Below are 19,338 nucleotides of genomic sequence, written 5' to 3' on the forward strand. Positions count from 1 at the left end.
CCCTTCAAACATTGTTTGAAGGGCTAGTGCACCCCCTGGCGGTATAAGGAGGCATTACACTCGCTCACCCACCCACAAATATCGATCTTTACAAGGGTAGGTAGACTCTCGATGTACAAAGACTGACTTGACGTGAGAAAGTGCGGTTCTCCACGCAAACTAAATGCCTGGCTTACGCACATTTCTGCTGCATTTAGTCAGTTGGCGGCACATAGAGGCAATGCAGCGCAACAACATGAGGCCTACGCGATCACGAGTCATGAAGTAATATTGCAATATGAGGCGAGTTCAAAGTGGATTTGAACGTCGGAATGCGTGATCTTAAATGCGCTTCAATCATGCGTTATTGTTGTCGAGACGCATAATGTGACACTGTTGTTAGGCTAAACTTAAACAGACCCATAAAACTAAATTGTCAATATTGGAATTAAAAGGAGGCCCCAGCAATATTATTTTCAGTGATGGCTTGTTTATTAAACGTTACATATTTTCCGGACCACGCATGACATATGATCTCTCTTCACACATTTGTTGTGAAATTCTTGACTGCAATATTATTATGTGATGTTGAGTGGAGTAAGCACAAGCCATTGTTACTTAAAATCAATCCATCAATGAACCAGTCGGCCAATTTCGAATTATGTACATATTATTGACACATTGGGTGTATGGATACAACCTATCGTCAGCATGCATCCAAACAAATGAGAATATAAAAGCATGCGCAAAATGTGGCAATAATCGATAGGTTGACAATGGCAGTGTTGGCCTTGTTAGAAGATGGTCGCATTCAAAATTAACGGGTGTTCCGCGACTATTATGATTTTTTGGACAAAAAAGAGCCGATCCCAAATCACAGCTGCCACCCTTTGCTCAAATAGGGCGAGCTCCCAGACTCCGCCCCGCTGCGCTCTGACCCACGCTTCTCCGGGGTCAGAGCAGAGACCTTTCTTTTTACGTCCACCTTGATGTCCGACCACTTTTTTTTTTATGTCAGCCACAGTTCGGCTTTCCGCCCCAACCTCATTGACCGACTTGGCAACGTTTTCCCACGCCAGTTTTTTGCTTTTGGTGCTGATTCCGGAGGAAAGAGAGCCAAACAAGATCTTATTTCTGGCCTCTACCTCCGAAATCAGCACCTCCACCTCGCATTCACTAAAGTTATTTTTTCTTCCTTTCTCCATGTTCTCCTTTCTCCTAACGAGCGCACTACTGCAGGCCTATTTATAAGAATTAGCATATTAAATGAGGGAGGAGACTGGGTGGAGAGACGGGCTCGTGCATGTGCGCTCAATGTCACGTTAATTGGGATGTACAAAGAGAATCTGCGTGAAATCGTGCTTACGCAAGGATTGATACATCCGGATTTATTTGTGCGCAGCAGCTTTCCAGATTTTGGCGTCCGCAAAGTTTTAGTCAGAAAGGCTTTGTACATGAGGCCCCTGCTGTTCATTGGTCAGAATCGTTCTTTCTGGTCCCTGTGTGATTGATCCGGTTTGAAGCGGTGACGGTTGGTTCTGGTCCGTTTCAGGCGGTCATCGAGGAGGCACTGGAGGAGAGCCCATACTACGAAGGGACAGGAGCCAGGTGACCGTAGCCTAGGGTCAGAGAGGTCAAGGTCATCAACACATGTTCACTAGCCCTCCCCTCTGACCCTAGGGTCAAAGGTCAAGGTCATCAACACATGTTCACTAGCCCTCCCCTCTGACCCTAGGGTCAAAGGTCAAGGTCATCAACACATGTTCACTAGCCCTCCCCTCTGACCCTAGGCTCAGAGAGGTCAAGGTCATCAACACATGTTCACTAGCCCTTCCCTCTGACCCTAGGCTCAGAGGTCAAGGTCATCAACACATGTTCACTAGCCCTTCCCTCTGACCCTAGGCTCAGAGGTCAAGGTCATCAACACATGTTCACTAGCCCTCCCAAGAAGTTCACACCGTTCCGTTTAAAAGAGAACAAGCTCAATTTATAATTATTATTTGAATAATTTTGATATGAAATGCAATCTATATTATTTTTTTTGGGGGGGGGGGGGATGTACTGATTGCTTTGATTAAATAAATACAATCGATTCGTTTTTTTTCATTTGTTTGTCCATGCATTGTGTAACAGGCAATAAATGTCTTCTTTATGAATTGGGTGTGACTGTACGGATATTTGATGTATGACTATAATGTCATCGCCTTGTTTTTGTTTGTATAAAATATGTACAGATATAGATTTAATACATGTAAATGTTTGACTAATATATTGGAACACTGTTCAAATATACAATATAAGAATATTAAAGTAACAATATAATGTATTATTTTATTAATGTCATTTGAAACATTTAGTGTCATTTGGATTTCTGTACGTTTTGATAAGTTCATCACTTTGACAATAAATATCTGAGCTGATTGATTTTATTATTTTTTATGCCGTTATAGCATTTCTATTTTGGGAATAAACAAATGCAACTATAAAGACTTTCATAGTTGCATAATTTGCCCAAATGTTGTAATTTGCATATTTAAGTTAAGTAAGTTGTGTTCTATTTTTTTTATGTTCTATAATAGTAATTGTATCAATACAGTTATAGTTAATTAGTTATGTTACACATTAGGCATTTTTTTATTTATTCTTTTTTATTATTTTCATCAAAAGGAAATACACCATCATACGGTGTAATTTCATACTTCAATCAGCATACAATTCCTGGTAGTAACAGTATTCCTCTACTCCATATGGTTTTAAACCACACTCACACATCCACATAATATATACCATTTATTCCCACTCATCCACATATCGTTCACCTTTTAAACACACAAACCCAAACACACACCCACAGTTTGTAACCCAAACCCACCCACCCACTCCCACCCCCGCTCAACACACACACACACACACACACACACACACACACACACACACACACACACACACACACACACACACACACACACACACACACACACACACACACACACACACACACACACACACACACACACACACACACACACACACACACACACACACACACACACACACACACACACATGTATCTATGGCGGCGCACACCTGCATGTAGTTCCGCTGATTATTCGCTGATTATTTCGCGGGTCTCGGTGCGGATCGCGCTGCGTCTCCATTGAGCCTCACTGTGCTGCTGCTGCTCGCGCTCCGTCAGCTGTTGGCTCCACCACAGGTTAGATTGAAAAAGACGCTGAGCCGTCTCCATTACACGGTTAATATTGACGTTATTTTAGTAGTTTAACCGAAACATGGTTAGAAACGTCCGGTTGAAGTTATAAAAGTAACTAATGATCCGTCTGGTCCTTTTGTTTTCCAGGTTGACCGTCGGGTTAACGAACACTTTTTGAAGTAAAACGGCCCGCTACATCCGGACCTGCTGTGAGTAGGACACTTATTTATAATTTATCTTAATTGTTTTTTACTCTAGGCCTACTTGATAAGTTGAATAATAGTAGTTCTGGATGTATGTCGTCGTAAGCTGTTTTTAATTGAGTTAATTTTTCGCCGGGTGACGCGGCTGCAGATATTTATCAATGACTCCATGACGGAGTTGGCGGCGGAAGACGTAGGGGGGGCGGGGCCATGACGTCACACAATGACTCCGCACTCGGTTACCGTCGTAGTTAGATGGGAAAATAACTTATTTTAATAACTTATTTGGATTTATTGGATTAATCACTAATTAAAACACACACACACACACACACACACACACACACACACACAGCCACACACACAAGCCGTAAAACTAATCTCGTTGCTCTCCTTCACAGCTCAAGAAGAAGAAACAGATTCTGTGAGTATCACGATCGAACCACGAAGAAGAAGAAACTGCGAACTGTAAGTCACAACATTTTCTTTTAATGCTGTGGGCTGACAGCGTTTAGTTTGAACCGGTTCTCAGGCCCCGCCCCACGTAGGCCCTGCCCCGCCCCACGTAGGCCCTGCCCCGCCCCACGTAGGCCCTGCCCCGCCCCACGTAGGCCCCGCCCCACGTAGGCCCTGCCCCACGTAGGCCCCGCCCCACGTAGGCCCTGCCCCGCCCCACGTAGGCCCTGCCCCGCCCCACGTAGGCCCTGCCCCGCCCCACGTAGGCCCTGCCCCGCCCCACGTAGGCCCCGCCCCACGTAGGCCCTGCCCCGCCCCACGTAGGCCCTGCCCCGCCCCACGTAGGCCCTGCCCCGCCCCACGTAGGCCCTGCCCCGCCCCACGTAGGCTCTCTCGCTCTCGCTCTCGCTCTCGCTCTCTCGTGTTCTCATGCCTCTCATTCGTCCCTAGAAGATACTTTATCCGTCCACTTTCCTACTACATTCCTCATCATTGCATCACATCCCGTGTGTGTTGTCCTACTGATAAGGGTGTGTGACTGACTGACCAGAGATGCATGCGAGGGTTCTGCGCTGTTTGAGGCCTTCAGTTGTGTAGACGTTCCCCCTCAGGGGAACCCGAGTGTTTAAGAGGCCGTCGTCACGTCAGTTACATGAACTGGAACGTCCTTCAGGATGGAGACAGGGACTCCTCAAGGAGACACACCAGGGGGCGAGATGTGAGGGCTGTCCCTCTCAGCAACTATAACCCAACCTGGTTCCTGCACCTGAGAACCACGGAGCACGTTCCAACGTTTCCCTCCGTACGCTTTGAAGCCCTAGCCCCCCCACCACTGGTCTCTCCATCAAACCCTCCACTGGTTTCTCTTCTCTCAAAGACCTACAAACCCAGCGCTGGTCTCTCCGTCAAACCCACCACTGGTCTCTCCGCTCTCAAGTACCTACAAACCCACCACTGGTCTCTTCTTAAAGACCTACAAACCCACCACTGGTTTCTCCTCTCAAAGACCTACAAACCCTCCACTGGTCTCTCGTCTCTAAGGGGCGATGGCCTCCGTCGCCCCGCAGAGACGAGAGACCAGTGGAGGGTCTCTCGAAAGGGAGTCGGGTTCATATTCCCAAATCTGGAGAGGCGGAGATAGGCGCCGCGAGGCGTCCAGTGCAGTAACGCAAACGACCCCGGAGAAGCTGGCGGGAGCCCCGGGAAGAGTTCTCTTTTCTTTGTGAAGGGCAGGGCGCAAAGACCTACAAACTCAGCACTGGTATCTCGTCTCTCAAAGACCTACAAACCCAGCACTGGTCTCTCCGTCAATCCCGCCACTGGTCTCGTCTCAAAGACCTACAAACCCAGCGCTGGTCTCTCTGTCAAAACCTCTGCTGGTCTCTCCTCTCTCAAGGACCTAAAAACCCACCACTGGTCTCTCAAAGACCTACAAAACCTCCACTGGTCTCTCCGTCAAACCCAGCGCTGGTCTCGTCTCTCAAAGACCTACAAAGCCACCGCTGGTCTCCTCTCTCAAAGACCTACAAACCCTCCACTGGTCTCTCCTCTCGTTTGGCTTTGTATTCCTTTGAGTATTGTCATTGTTTGTGTAAATACACAATCTAATAATTGAAAATAAAGAGGTGTGATCTTTAACCTGGTACTGGTCAATCTTTGCATGTCATGGGGTACTAAGTGTGAGGGGCAATCTTTGCATGGCATGGGGCACTACTTCATGTGAGGGGCAATATTTAACCTGGCATGGGGCACTAAGTGTGAGCGGGGCAATTGTTGACTTTGCACGGGGCATTAAGTGTGAGAGGGGTGATCTTTAACCTTGCATTTGGCACTAAGTGTGAGGGGCAATCGTTGCCCTGGCATGGGGCACTAAGTGTGAGAGGGGCAATCTTTAACCTGGTACTGGGCACCACATGTGTGAGGGGGAAATTTTTCTACTTCTACTTGGCTTGTATTACCTGAACATTTTAATCTTCAGCTATAGGAGGATGCTACTCTTCCTGAAACACCCTTGAGTGTCATTTGGTCGGATGTTTCTGATGACTCAAGTCTGTGGCCTAAATCAAAGAGGATAACAAAGTGGGTGTTCAATACAGCAAGAGCCTGGAGCGATCTAGCATCTGGATCTCAATTCGACCTTCTACACACTGGACAGGATGACTTGAGTGTCATGCAGCTTGGATTGTAGTGTGACTGAATCATGCAAACAATGGGAAGCGACAATGGCTACTTGGTACAATGGATGATGGACTAATGGCATTCCGAATGGACAGAATCGGATGAGAAACCAACCAACTAACTGAAGATGGAAGATGAAACATTCTGCAACGTGGCTTCCCTACCTAACCTAAACATGATGGACTGCTGGCAAGCCCTCTGGATCTCCTGTACTCCTGCCCTGAGATCCAAGTATTTCTCGGGCTGAATTGGAAACCATCTTGGAAACATCCCAACTAGCGTCCCTGTCGAGCTGCAGTTGTGCTCTTCTTCAGAAGAGGTGAAGAAAGCCTCACTGGGGCTTGAAGGTCTATGAAGAGGAACGTTGAAATGTGCGCCATGATTCTCTCCTGTAAGAGCTGTTGTATTCTAGTCGCCGAGAGGGGGAGCCTCACAGCCTACCCTTTGGCGTTTCTCCTTGGGGAGTCCCTGTCACGGTCTTGACGGACGTTCCAGGTCATGTAACTGATGTCACGACAGCCTTTTGAAAACTTGGTTTCTCCTGAGGGGGAACCTCTACAGAACTGTAGGCGTCAGATGGCACAGTATCCCAGCATGCATCTCTGGTCACTCAGATCACACCCTGATCAGTAAGGCAACACTCATGCGATGTGCATGCGATGTTTTAGAGAGTAGTAAGGAAGTAGACAAAAGGCATGAGAAGTTTGTTATTTTGTACTGTTGTCAGCCTTGTTTATGGGTGGGAATTATTTGCTAAATGGGGGGGATATGAAATGTATAGTCAATTATTTGTACATGAACCAACAGCAACAAACTACTAGATCTGCTCAAGGTAAGTCTGTTGGCTGTATTTTGCAACAAGACGACCAAAGCACCCCAAGATCTCCATCGTCGTTCCAGCTCAAGGTAAGGGGCTCCTGCGGGGGGGTTGGTAGTTAGATTCGCGACCGCGTTGTGCACAGGTCTATAAAGATGCTGTCTGACTTCACAGGATCTCCTGGACCAGGGTGGACCAGAGGCTGAGGACCAGCAGGTGACCAGATCACACTGGACCAGGTATGGGTCACCAGGGTGGATAATAATAATAATAATAATTATTATTATTATTATTATTATTATTATTATTATGTGTCTAGTGCTTTTCTCGCACTTAATTATAATGTAGGGTAACTAGATCCCCCTAGACCAGGCATGGGGTACCAGGCTGGACCAGAGGGTATCCAGATCCCCCTGGACCAGGAATGGGGCACCAGGCTGGACCAGAGGGTATCCAGATCCCCCTGGACCAGGAATGGGGCACCAGGCTGGACCGGAGGGTATCCAGATCCCCCTGGACCAGGAATGGGGCACCAGGCTGGACCGGAGGGTATCCAGATCCCCCTGGACCAGGAATGGGGCACCAGGCTGGACCGGAGGGTAACCATAACCAAACACTTGACACCTGGAGGTTCTTTTTAATTATTTCAAACGATCGTAGAGGGTCTTCATTAGTTTTTCCTTCAGATTTTTCATTCTGTGAATTTTAGCCAAAGCTGTGATTTGAAGTAATTACGGTCACATCAGCTGCTACTACTATAGTTTATCCAGCGTACATCAAGGTGGACACTAAAACGTAACAGCTGGTCACACTCACACCTGGTGACATCACCCTTTTAATGTGTGTTTGTATTGTGAACAGATGAAGCTGATGACCCACCAGGAGCGAGACGAGGACTACGATGGGACTGCTCAAGTCTTTGGAAGGTTAATACCAACAGTTTTTTTTTTTTTTTTTTTTTTTACATCGTTTCACCACCAAAGCTATGCTGTTAAATTCACAGAATGTTTTACTATATTCCTGAATTACAAATTCCCAAGTGTGTGCATGTTTCATGTTGAAGTTTAAAATTTGATTTGATTCAGAATTATTTCAACAAAGTGTCCAAAGAATAATAAACTACTACCACTGTGTTTCTAGTGTAGAATTCTCAAAACAAAAGTATTTTCTTCAACACATTATATAAACTAAAAAAATCATGGACAAAATGATGGAGGAGGAGCCACCTATCTGGAGGGAGACCCGGAATCTGGTTAGCCGCCTAGCTGGACATCGTTAGCCTCCTAGCATAATGGATATAGTTAGCTTCATAGCATAATGGATATCGTTAGCTTCATAGCATAATGGTATTGTTAGCCTCATAGCATAATCAACATCGCTAGCCTCATAGAGTTATCTATATCATTAGCCTCATAGTATAATTGATATTGTAGCATAATTGACATTGGTAGCCCCATAGTGTAATCAACATGGTAGCCTCATAGCGTAATCAACATGGGTAGCCTCATAGTGTAATCGACATGGGTAGCCTCATAGTGTAATCGACATGGGTAGCCTCATAGTGTAATCGACATGGGTAGCCTCATAGTGTAATCGACATGGGTAGCCTCATAGTGTAATCGACATTGGTAGCCTCATTGACATTGTTGGCCTATGGCTAGCAACATAGATTATGCTACGAGGCTAACGATTTGTGTTTCTCCTCTTGCAACATTTCAGTGACCCACCGACGGCGCCTCGTCGGAGCTGGACGGTGGAGACTTCAGATGCAACTTCTACCTCGCAGGACGTGACTTAAGTCACGGGTTGTCAAGGGTTCCTTGTTTCTCAAGGGTTCCTTGGCGGGTTCCTCATGGTTCAGTGTTAGGGACAGAGTTAGGGTCAGATGGTCTCATGATGAACCGTTGTTTTTTTTTAATCACATCCCAGAATTGTTTCACTGTGCGCACAGATGTTGAAATGTATACTGATGTTTTATGATATAAAATCATTTAAAATGACCTGGTTGTGTGGCATGTTGTATGGTAATTTTTATTATACACATGCATGTTACCCTAATGAGGTAAGGTTACCTCTCCCCTCCCCTATATCCTAACCTCCGCCCTCCCATATCCTCTCCCAACCTCCCTCCCCTATACCCTAACCTCCCCCTCTATACCCTGACCTCTGTCCTCCCCCCCCCATACACCCTTACCTCCCCCTCCCCCCTCCTTTACTCATACCTCCCCCTCCTCTAACCCTAACCTCTCCCCTCCCCTATACCCTAACCGCCCGCCTCCCTTACCCTCACCCCCAACCTTACCCTAATCCTCGCCCTTATCCTCATCCTCACCCCTAACCCTAAACCTAACCTTAACCATAGCAGCGAATATCAAGCCAGTAAAAGCACGTATGATGATATTAGCTAACTAGACAATCAGATGGACAGTGGCTATACAGTATAGCTAGTCTAGCTTTCCAACCCAATTTTGTGTAGCCCACCTTCGTGAAATGTGTGATAAACAGGAAAAGGTCCTGCCACACTTACCTGACAACTGGAATGGGGTATTTTTTGGGATTACTGTTGAACTATGTGTTCACCCGGCTATGAACTGAGACTTGATAAATCATATTATCAATATATAACATTTCTTGCCTTTTCTCTCTATAGTGTAACACTATATAGTACCATTGATACACTTAATACTAACCATCATGAAACGTATAGCAATACTAACCCACTCTATATATCTCTCTCTTCCCCCTTACCTCACTTGTGAGGTAAACCATTACCAGTCATTAGCCATCCTTGTAATTGGCCCTCATCGCACCTGAAGTCCCATCCCTATGACTGCCCTACCATTGCCTGTTGCTGTCCCCTTGACCGGATTCCTGGCCTGCCTCTTGAGCAGAAATAAACCTCCATTCCGTGTGTGTGTGATCTGTCCGTTGCTGAATAAGGTTCTATAGCTGCTTTGGCATGTTGGTGGTCAACATGTCTGTAGTGTAAAACGTTCTAAAACTGGTGTCAAATGTTGCTGGCCGTATTACTACGTAAACCATGAATGTTGCGCATCATTTATTATGACGTCATTATATATACTTCCTCTCAGCAACCCCAACTCAAACTGACTTCCCGCGTCCCTGACAACTGCCTCAATAATCAAGGAGAAGAAGAAGAAGACTCCCTTTGTGTGTCTTTGTGTTCCTTCAATATGTGTTGTATACGTTTGGGTGAACACAGATCTCCTCACACTCCTCTTTTCAAAACAAGGGTCCATTTTGTTAGCAGTGACGCGCGTAGGAGGGTGGTCTGACGGAGCCTCAGGGGCCGTCTGGCTCCAGGACGCCTACGGGTTAGACAGGGGACACCTGGCATCCAACCCACAACCTTTAGAGCAGGCAGTCACACACCCCCCAGACCACTGGACTGTTGTGGTGTCTGTGTGTCTCTGACCTCCACCCCCTCCACCCTCAGGGTCTGTCAGGGCACCCCCAGCCCCGCTGCAGGGGGGCTCTGCTGGGGGCCGTCTACCGGAGCGACCGGCTGGAGGTGGACCTCCTGAACGCTGACATCACCGCGCACACGCACGCCGCCAGCACCCAGAGCAAGGTGCTGGAGGACGGGTGGTCGGTGGGTTATAGACGGTGGTAGGTGGGTTATAGACGGTGGTAGGTGGGTTATAGACGGTGGTAGGTGGGTTATAGACGGTGGTAGGTGGGTTATAGACGGTGGTAGGTGGGTTATAGACGGTGGTAGGTGGGTTATAGACGGTGGTAGGTGGGTTATAGACGGTGGTAGGTGGGTTATAGACGGTGGTAGGTGGGTTATAGACGGGTGGATGTTGGGAGGGTTGGTAGATCATGGGGTGGATGATGTATGATGGGTGATGATGAATATGAGGATGAATTGGTGGATTGTGACGGATTGTAGACGGACAGAAAAAGAACATGCTTGTCAGAAGTGATTCTTCTTCCTGTCTGGTGAACGACTGTGTGTGTGTGTGTGTGTGTGTGTGTGTGTGTGTGTGTGTGTGTGTGTGTGTGTGTGTGTGTGTGTGTGTGTGTGTGTGTGTGTGTGTGTGTGTGTGTGTGTGTGTGTGTGGGGGTTGAAGTGCGCTGCTGTCAGTGACTCCTCCCACTCTGGTTTGTGTTCATTCTGGCTCCCCATAAGGTCGTCCCTCTGGCTCTGATCTGTCTGCTGATTGGCTGCTCGGTCTCGGAGGCGGAGTCCCACCTGGTGCGTCAGCCAGTGGTCCGTGAGGTGGTGGGGGCGTGTCTGTTTATATATAATTATACGTACATAAATTGTGGGCTCATCGTACTTTTGTTTGTTGTGTTTTTTTTTCAGGAATGCATTTCCTTTCCAGTTGAACTGCGGCAGAGTAGTCAACTGATGATGAGTATATTTAAGTTTTTACTCATTCCTGTATATAAAATAAAATTGTGAATAGTGCCTAAAGAAACCCCCCAATTGATCTCCTTAAGGGTGGGGGCGTTACGGGGTAGTACTATAATGTTCTGGCTCTTGTGGTGGCTTTGTGTGTTTGCACTAATATGTTGTTTTTGTTTTGCTCCTGCATCCAATCACCTCCATCCCCTCCTGGAGGCGGAGCCTACTGGCTACGAGGTGCTGATTGGCTCTCCCTGGTTGTTGGCGCCGCCCCCACTCATATAAAGCCCAGTGGAAGACGGCGTCTCTCTCTCTCCAATGGAGCACAGGCTGCCCACCTGTACACTGGTTACTTTTAGTTCAACAGTGTAAATCATTACTGAATGCTTTCAACGCCTTCCCTTTGTTACTATTATTTAGGCCTTGGTGGTGACTTTCCTCACTTTAGGTGTAAGATCAGTTAGGGTAGTCAGTTAGCTTCACCGGAAGACGCACTGTTTTCATTTGTCCGCTCCGTGACTTGTGCGTCGGGCTCGGGGGCAGGTAAGGCGCTCCACCCACTGGTGAGCGGGAGGGTTTCTTCTTTGTCGTTTTCCTGTCATGTCGTAACCACCTTGGCCGTTCTGTTGATGGGGTTTCTTTTCATTTGATCGTTGCTCTCATGTGGAACCAAAAGATCCTTGTTCCAACAAGTAAAGACGTTTAATTTCCCCCTTAAAACCCTGTCGTCAGACTCTTTGTGTTCGGTTGTCTGAACGCTGCTGTTATATTCTTCTGGACACCGTAACACCTCCTATATGGACACTTGTGGCTTGTCTTATACGGCCAATCTGTTTCACTTTGATGTGATGCACACCAAAGCTTCGTTCATGCGGTTTTGCGCAGGTTTAAAATGTTTAGCCTGACGGTGAATTGTCAGCTGTGACCGAGAGCGGTGAAGCGTTCAATAAATGTGACGCGCCGATGCATGGGTTCATGCAGTTTTGCGCAAGTTTAAAATGTTTCCGCGTAATCTGTCAGCTGTGATCAAATGCCTTTAATAAATTCCACCTTTATGTCATAAATATAACATGCCTTTGATTAATGTTTGTATGGTGCATCTAATCGAGGCCTATCTTAGGTTCAATCAGATTGGCTTTGCCCGCCTGTTTTTTCCTGTGCCTCCTATATGGACATTTGTGGCTCCGCCGCTGTAGGTGAGGGTAACATACAGTGATGTTAAGCCTCCAAGATCATTTCTCAAGATGGTATTTAATGAATTAAATACATTTCATTCATGCAGTTTACTTTCATTGGATTCCAAAAAGTTTCCAGACTACGAGTCTGAACTTCCTGTTTCGGAGAAGTCCAACCCGCTGACGCGTGACATCGACCAGGCCTCAGCCAATCACGTGGTTAGGCTGCTGAGAGCCTGCGACGCAGAGATACTCCAGGATGAGAGGAAGCCCTTTTAAGGTCATGTCAGAGGTCAATATTCATACATTCAAACAACAACACAGCGCACTTGTCTATTGTGCTATGGTTCTGTTATAAGTTAGCTTTCTGTGTATTTGTTAACATGGACAGATATATAAATCTTTATCATCATTAAACAAGTGATCATAGTATGAGGGAATGTCGTTGAAATCGTACAATACAAGCTGGTACGTCTGTGGTTACAAGAACACAACATGTTGTACCACATTATCTATCGTAGACGCCCTGAATGTTTTATTTGATTAGTTTTTCTCCTCAAAGCAAACATACGTCTCATCTCACACTAAAGAATGTGTTAAATGTCAACCCCAGACCTGCTGAGAAACCAGCGGACTTCACAATGGTGACTTTACTGCTCATAATTGTTTATTTTGTATTCCTTCAAAACAGAAACTTCTCAGCGACAGTGTGATGAAAGGAACAGGAAGAGACTGACAGGGAGAGAGGGAGAGACAGAAAGGTCCATTAGAAAAGCCTTTTAAAAGGCTTCATGCACTTCTGGTTGAGAGACCCTTGGAGGAGACTAATGACCGTCATGGAGGAGGCTGTGGGCCTCCCTTCGTCTTCGTCCTTCTTTGAAATGATTCCTCCTCCTCATCACTGCAAGGAGTGGTGAGCTGGTAGGACTAATTTTAAATTTTTTAAATTGAGTTGAAGAGAGAGAGATCTGTATTCCACTTGTCTGGATCAAAGGTTACTGTGTAGACTCACAGCACTCCCTCCATCACACACACACACACTCACTCACTCACTCACTCACTCACTCACTCACTCACTCACTCACTCACGCCTGCTACTGAAGTGGCTGAACCAAATGTGAAATGCGGACCCTTATCTACGTGTGAATGGGAGGTAAGAACTGCACAGTTTCCGTTGACATTATTGTGATATTTATCCTCACCAGACGGTTACTATTGGCTGCTCTGAAGTATATTATGCTTGCAGATTAGTTTATCTTCAGAAACGACGAAAATGGTATGAATTGACTTCCAGCTGCTCGTACAGCAGGTAGATTTGTCTACGTTCTAGTCTCATTTCACTCTACTTAGTCATACTTAGTATTTCACAAGGTGCTAGGTGAGCAGAGGCGTGGCCACGGCGGGCCTGGACGGGCCTAGGCCCGCCTCATTGTCAGTCTTGCCCGTCCAATCAGAGGGCTTTCCTTCGTTTACGTTCACCGTCTAAAAAAGGCGCACAAGTCAGCGCTCGTCTGAGAGCTCAAGAATCAGTCACATCGCAAACAGCCGGCAGCTCCTCCCCCCTCCCCTCCTGAACGTTTCTGTGAGAGCCCTCCCACTATACAAATATAAGAAATAAAGACATATAGCCATCAGACATTAGGCCTGTCTGTTGAGGAGGACTCTCTCTCTCTCTCTCTCTCTCTCTCTCTCTCTCTCTCTCTCTCTCTCTCTCTCTCTCTCTCTCTCTCTCTCTCTCTCTCTCTCTCTCTCTCTCTCTCTCTCTCTCTCTGTGTGTGTGATAAGTTGTCATCTTTGCAGTAGGCTTGTCTTATACGGCCAATCTGTTTCACTTTGATGTGATGCACACCAAAGCTTCGTTCATGCGGTTTTGCGCAGGTTTAAAATGTTTAGCCTGACGGTGAATTGTCAGCTGTGACCGAGAGCGGTGAAGCGTTCAATAAATGTGACGCGCCGATGCATGGGTTCATGCAGTTTTGCGCAAGTTTAAAATGTTTCTGCGTAATTTGTCGGCTGTGATCAAATGCCTTTAATAAATTCCACCTTTATGTCATAAATATAACATGCCTTTGATTAATGTTTGTATGGTGCATCTAATCGAGGCCTATCTTAGGTTCAATCAGATTGGCTTTGCCCGCCTGTTTTTTCCTGTGCCTCCTATATGGACATTTGTGGCTCCGCCGCTGTAGGTGAGGGTAACATACAGTGATGTTAAGCCTCCAAGATCATTTCTCAAAATGGTATTTAATGAATTAAATGCATTTCATTCATGCAGTTTACTTTCATTTGATTCCAAAAAGTTTCCAGACTACGAGTCTGAACTTCCTGTTTCGGAGAAGTCCAACCCGCTGACGCGTGACATCGACCAGGCCTCAGCCAATCACGTGGTTAGGCTGCTGAGAGCCTGCGACGCAGAGATACTCCAGGATGAGAGGAAGCCCTTTTAAGGTCATGTCAGAGGTCACTATTCATACATTCAAACAACAACACAGCGCACTTGTCTATTGTGCTATGGTTCTGTTATAAGTTAGCTTTCTGTGTATTTGTTAACATGGACAGATATATAAATCTTTATCATCATTAAACAAGTGATCATAGTATGAGGGAATGTAGTTGAAATCGTACAATACAAGCTGGTACGTCTGTGGTTACAAGAACACAACATGTTGTACCACATTATCTATCGTAGAGGCCCTGAATGTTTTATTTTATTAGTTTTTCTCCTCAAAGCAAACATACGTCTCATCTCACACTAAAGAATGTGTTAAATGTCAACCCCAGACCTGCTGAGAAACCAGCGGACTTCACAATGGTGACTTTACTGCTCATAATTGTTTATTTTGTATTCCTTCAAAACAGAAACTTCTCAGCGACAGTGTGATGAAAACCTTGCTGGCGGTCGCAGTGAAGGCGGCAGACATCCTCAAGGTCTGTTGAGGCCTGACAAATGTCTCCCTCTGTCCGACCGCCTGTCCGTCCGTCCGTCTCTGTTGGAGAATAAACGGTAGAGCTGTGTCATTGTGATTCCGCCACCAGGGAGCGCCAGACAGCCTTGTTGTACTGAGCGGCTGTGGGACGTCTGGTCGACTGGCTTTCCTCGTAGCGGTAAAATCCACTTTGTAATACCGCGTATAAGTTACACTAATATATAGTACAACTTATAGTTCAATTTATTTTTATTAGGTTTGGAGTTAAGTCAGAATGGGTTGCATTAAAATAGACTTAATTGACAATGACTAGAAATTCTAAATTCAATATACATACATATATTATATTAGCCTATGCAAGCAGCTTGGTTAACAGCGGCTCTGCAGGTCTGACCTACAGACAGACAGACAGACAGACAGATATGGAGGAGAATTAGTACATCTGTTGTATGGATTTAGGATTAGATTCAGGATTTCAATTTAGATTTAGGGTTAGATTTAGATTTACATATAAGATTTATATTTAGATATAAAATGTAGATTTATATTTAGGATGTAGATTTAGATATAGGATTTAGATTTAGGTTACCTACCTTAGATTTACCTCCTCCCCGTACCTCCTCCCCATGTATGTGTGTGTGTGTGTGTGTGTGTGTGTGTGTGTGTGTGTGTGTGTGTGTGTGTGTGTGTGTGTGTGTGTGTGTGTGTGTGTGTGTGTGTGTGTGTGTGTGTGACATATGTAGTCTTACCATTGATGAAATGGTTAGTAGTGACTGTGTGTGTGTGTGTGTGTGTGTGTGTGTGTGTGTGTGTGTGTGTGTGTGTGTGTGTGTGTGTGTGTGTGTGTGTGTGTGTGTAACATATGTAGTCTTACCATTGATGAAATGGTTAGTAGTGACTGTGTGTGTGTGTGACTTGACTAAACCCTTTTGCCTTCACTACTATTTCACACATTTTGACCGCATTTGATAAAGAAGAAACCCTGTCCTTTGTAGCAGTTAATGTCTTTGTATGGAGCAGAGAATCACGTTCAACACAGCTGGCCCTCACCAGAGCTGTGTCCAGAACTTTGGAGGAGTAATCTCGTTCTCTGAAACGATTGTACATCTCTTTACTTTTAGTGTCAAACTCTTGATCGTTGTGGCAGATCCTACGTAACCTCTGGAATTGTCCGAATGGGATGTTCTTAGTTAGTGAAGGTGGATGGAAACTTTTAGCATGTAGCAACGTATTTTTATGTGCCTCCTTTCTGAAGAGGCAGGGATTGTGTTGAGGTGGAGGAGGAGGAGGAGGAGGGGGAGGGGGGGAGGAGATGGGGGGTGTTGTGGGGTCAGGGGGGAGGTGGGAAGGAGGAGAGATGGCTGCAGTGAGGGCGGGGGTGGGGGGGACAAGGGCTGGTTCAACCTGTTGACAAAGTCATTCAGCTGGTTGGCCCTCTCCGTTGTCCCCCCTGTGGCTCTGGTCTGACCTGTGATGCTCCTCACACCTTCCCAGACCTCCACCTTTCTCCTGTGGCTGTCCTCAGCCTCCCTCACACGGCGTGTCACCTCCTGCTGTGCTGCCTTCATGGCCTCCCTGCTTCTGAAGGCAGCCTTCTTCCTGTTGAGGGCAGCAGTGACTTCCTGCGTTACCCAGGGCTTGTTGTTAGGGTAACAGGACAGTCTTGACAGGGGAGGCCTCTACGTCCTCACCATGCGGGTTGGTCAGCCCATCCAGCCTCTCGGGGCTCTCTCCATCTGACCACCTTCTGATGGTGCGGGGTGTCACCGGCTGTTGTTGGACCGGGGGGGTGGACAGTGGCTGTAGATGGACCAGGTTGTGATCAGACTCCCCAGGTGGGGGGGGGGGGAGTGGCTCTGTAGGCGTCCCTCACATTAGCATACAGGCGGTCAATTGTCCCGTTGTTTCTCCTAGGACAGTCTACAACCTGGTGGAAACCAGCCGGAGTAGAGTCCAAAGTCACATGACTGAAGTCCCCAGAGGTGACCATCCGGCCTCAGGGCTCAGTCTGCAGCCCCGCTGTGACAGAGTGGATCTTCTCACAGGCGGCCGTCCGCTGAGGAGGACGTGGACACGGTGATCACGTGACTAACCTCCCTCGGCAGCTAGTGTGGCCGCAGGCTGACAGCTAGCAGTCTCTACGGAGATGTGTCCTGGGTTACACCAGCCGTCGTTGACATACGTGAGGAGTTCTAGATAACCCAGACGGTACGTTGTGTTGTTTCCAGTTCCTTTTATACTTGTCTTTAAGAAGGCTGTCTCATCTCCGTACACGGGGAGTGGGGTCGGCCTGGCGGTTGTCAGTGCACTCGGTTCTATGGACGTCTTCACTGCACCGACGGCGATAGATTGTTTCACTTCTTATGACCAATGGACCGATTGTAAGTGGCTCTGGATAAAAGCGTCTCGCACACACACACACACACACACACACACACACACACACACACACACACACACACACACACACACACAGGCCTGCCTTTACCTGCCAGTAGGCCCTGGGGCTGAGGTCTCGTAGGCCCCCTGAGAGGAGGTCTTACAATTAAAATGTGTAAATGTCATGTGTCTAGAGCAGCGGTTCCCAAACTCTTCTGGCTCACGGCCCTAAACATATTTCTCTCCATCCACGGCACCCCTATTTTTTTTTAATTTTTACTCTCAACCTCCTTTGTGCCATATTTGTACTTCATGCCATTTAATTTAACCTTTGTGATATGATGGACAGACCATAACTGCTTTTATTATAGGCACTAAGGTGAGGTTTATCTCATTTTCGTTTGTATCATAGTTTATCAACATTATTTTACAATGTTGCGTTGTGATAATGAAGTGTATTGTAAATGTTAACAACAAGCCTTTGACCCTGGCTCTAACTTTAAATTTGGTTTGTCATTAAAGTCAGATCGTGTTTTATTGTGTACTAAAGCTGAGATTATTGTGGTGTGTACTAAAAGTCAGGTTGTTGTGTTGTGTTGTGTAGTGCTGTGTGTCGCCGCACGTTTGCCCTTCACAACTTAAACACGTAGTTAGTTCATTTGCTTTCCCAGCTCCTCTTTGTTTGTGTTGGTAGCTTAGTCACGTCACGTTGTCAACAGTGGGTACATGGAGCACAACATAGTGGGTCATAGCTAGGGTTGCCAACTCCCAGACTTTCAAATACGGGACACCTCTTGATCGAGATTGTTGAGGGGGGGGGGGGGGGGGGGGATTTATGCGCGATCGCGGGCAGACGCGTTCACGCGATTACGACCTGTGGAGTATTGGATTGAGCACTCGGTGCTCAACTGTGTTAGACGGTCATTACTTCGGGGTTCGGTGGTTGGCTGCGTGGGTCTGGCTATTCAGTGTGTTTATAGTGCGCCAATAAAGTAACTGGCTCGTACTGCATCCTTGCCTCCGTGTGTTTATACGCTTAAGCAACCCACAGGTTTTATTAATGCAACGATAACCGGCATTACATAAAGGTACAACACGACCCCAAAATACGGGACAAAGTGCGTCCCGTATCAGTTCATTACGGGACAGGTCTTTTAGTTGCCAAATACGGGACGATCCCGTATTTTACGGGACGGTTGGCAACCCTAGTCATAGCCTGTCCAATGCCACGCTTATACTCATACTGAGCCAGTATCCTGTGTACTTATACTCATACTGAGCCAGTATCCTGTGTACTTATACTCATACTGAGCCAGTATCCTGTGTACTTATACTCATACTGAGCCAGTATCCTGTGTACTTATACTCATACTGAGCCAGTATCCTGTGTACTTATACTGAGCCAGTATCCTGTGTACTTATACTCATACTGAGCCAGTATCCTGTGTACTTATACTCATACTGAGCCAGTATCCTGTGTACTTATACTCATACTGAGCCAGTATCCTGTGTACTTATACTGAGCCAGTATCCTGTGTACTTATACTCATACTGAGCCAGTATCCTGTGTACTTATACTCATACTGAGCCAGTATCCTGTGTACTTATACTGAGCCAGTATCCTGTGTACTTATACTCATA

General features: G+C 46.5%; 1 protein-coding gene and 1 long non-coding RNA gene across 20 annotated transcripts; both read left to right on the forward strand.

Moving 5' to 3' along the window:
• Positions 1 to 3,009: 3,009 nt before the first annotated feature.
• LOC311375006 lies at positions 3,010 to 4,000 on the forward strand. The gene is made up of 3 exons (XR_014643187.1): positions 3,010 to 3,193; positions 3,338 to 3,399; positions 3,795 to 4,000. It is a non-coding gene; the product is annotated as an uncharacterized lncRNA (long non-coding RNA).
• Positions 4,001 to 6,391: 2,391 nt separating this feature from the next.
• On the forward strand, positions 6,392 to 13,109 carry LOC311375008 (uncharacterized protein). 19 transcript variants are annotated; one of them, XR_014643188.1, is made up of 9 exons: positions 6,392 to 6,933; positions 7,019 to 7,083; positions 7,212 to 7,443; positions 7,706 to 7,770; positions 8,564 to 10,436; positions 10,998 to 11,063; positions 11,175 to 12,412; positions 12,499 to 12,671; positions 13,083 to 13,109. XR_014643188.1 is itself a non-coding variant. In XM_084490717.1 (5 exons), exons 1-5 carry the CDS (start codon positions 6,763 to 6,765, stop codon positions 8,640 to 8,642), a joined length of 612 nt encoding a protein of 203 aa, XP_084346843.1. In that variant the 5' UTR covers positions 6,392 to 6,762; the 3' UTR covers positions 8,643 to 10,524. The 19 variants fall into 19 exon arrangements, 1 of the variants encoding a protein (XP_084346843.1); XR_014643195.1 differs by lacking the exon at positions 13,083 to 13,109 and having other exon boundaries at positions 10,998 to 11,078; positions 11,175 to 11,226; positions 11,433 to 12,412; positions 12,499 to 13,034; XR_014643196.1 differs by lacking the exon at positions 13,083 to 13,109 and having other exon boundaries at positions 10,998 to 11,078; positions 11,175 to 11,226; positions 12,337 to 12,412; positions 12,499 to 13,034.
• Positions 13,110 to 19,338: the final 6,229 nt, after the last annotated feature.

The sequence above is a fragment of the Micromesistius poutassou genome, assembly GCF_964030765.1.
Source record: "Micromesistius poutassou genome assembly, contig: SCAFFOLD_3199, whole genome shotgun sequence".
Lineage (NCBI taxonomy): Eukaryota > Metazoa > Chordata > Actinopteri > Gadiformes > Gadidae > Micromesistius > Micromesistius poutassou.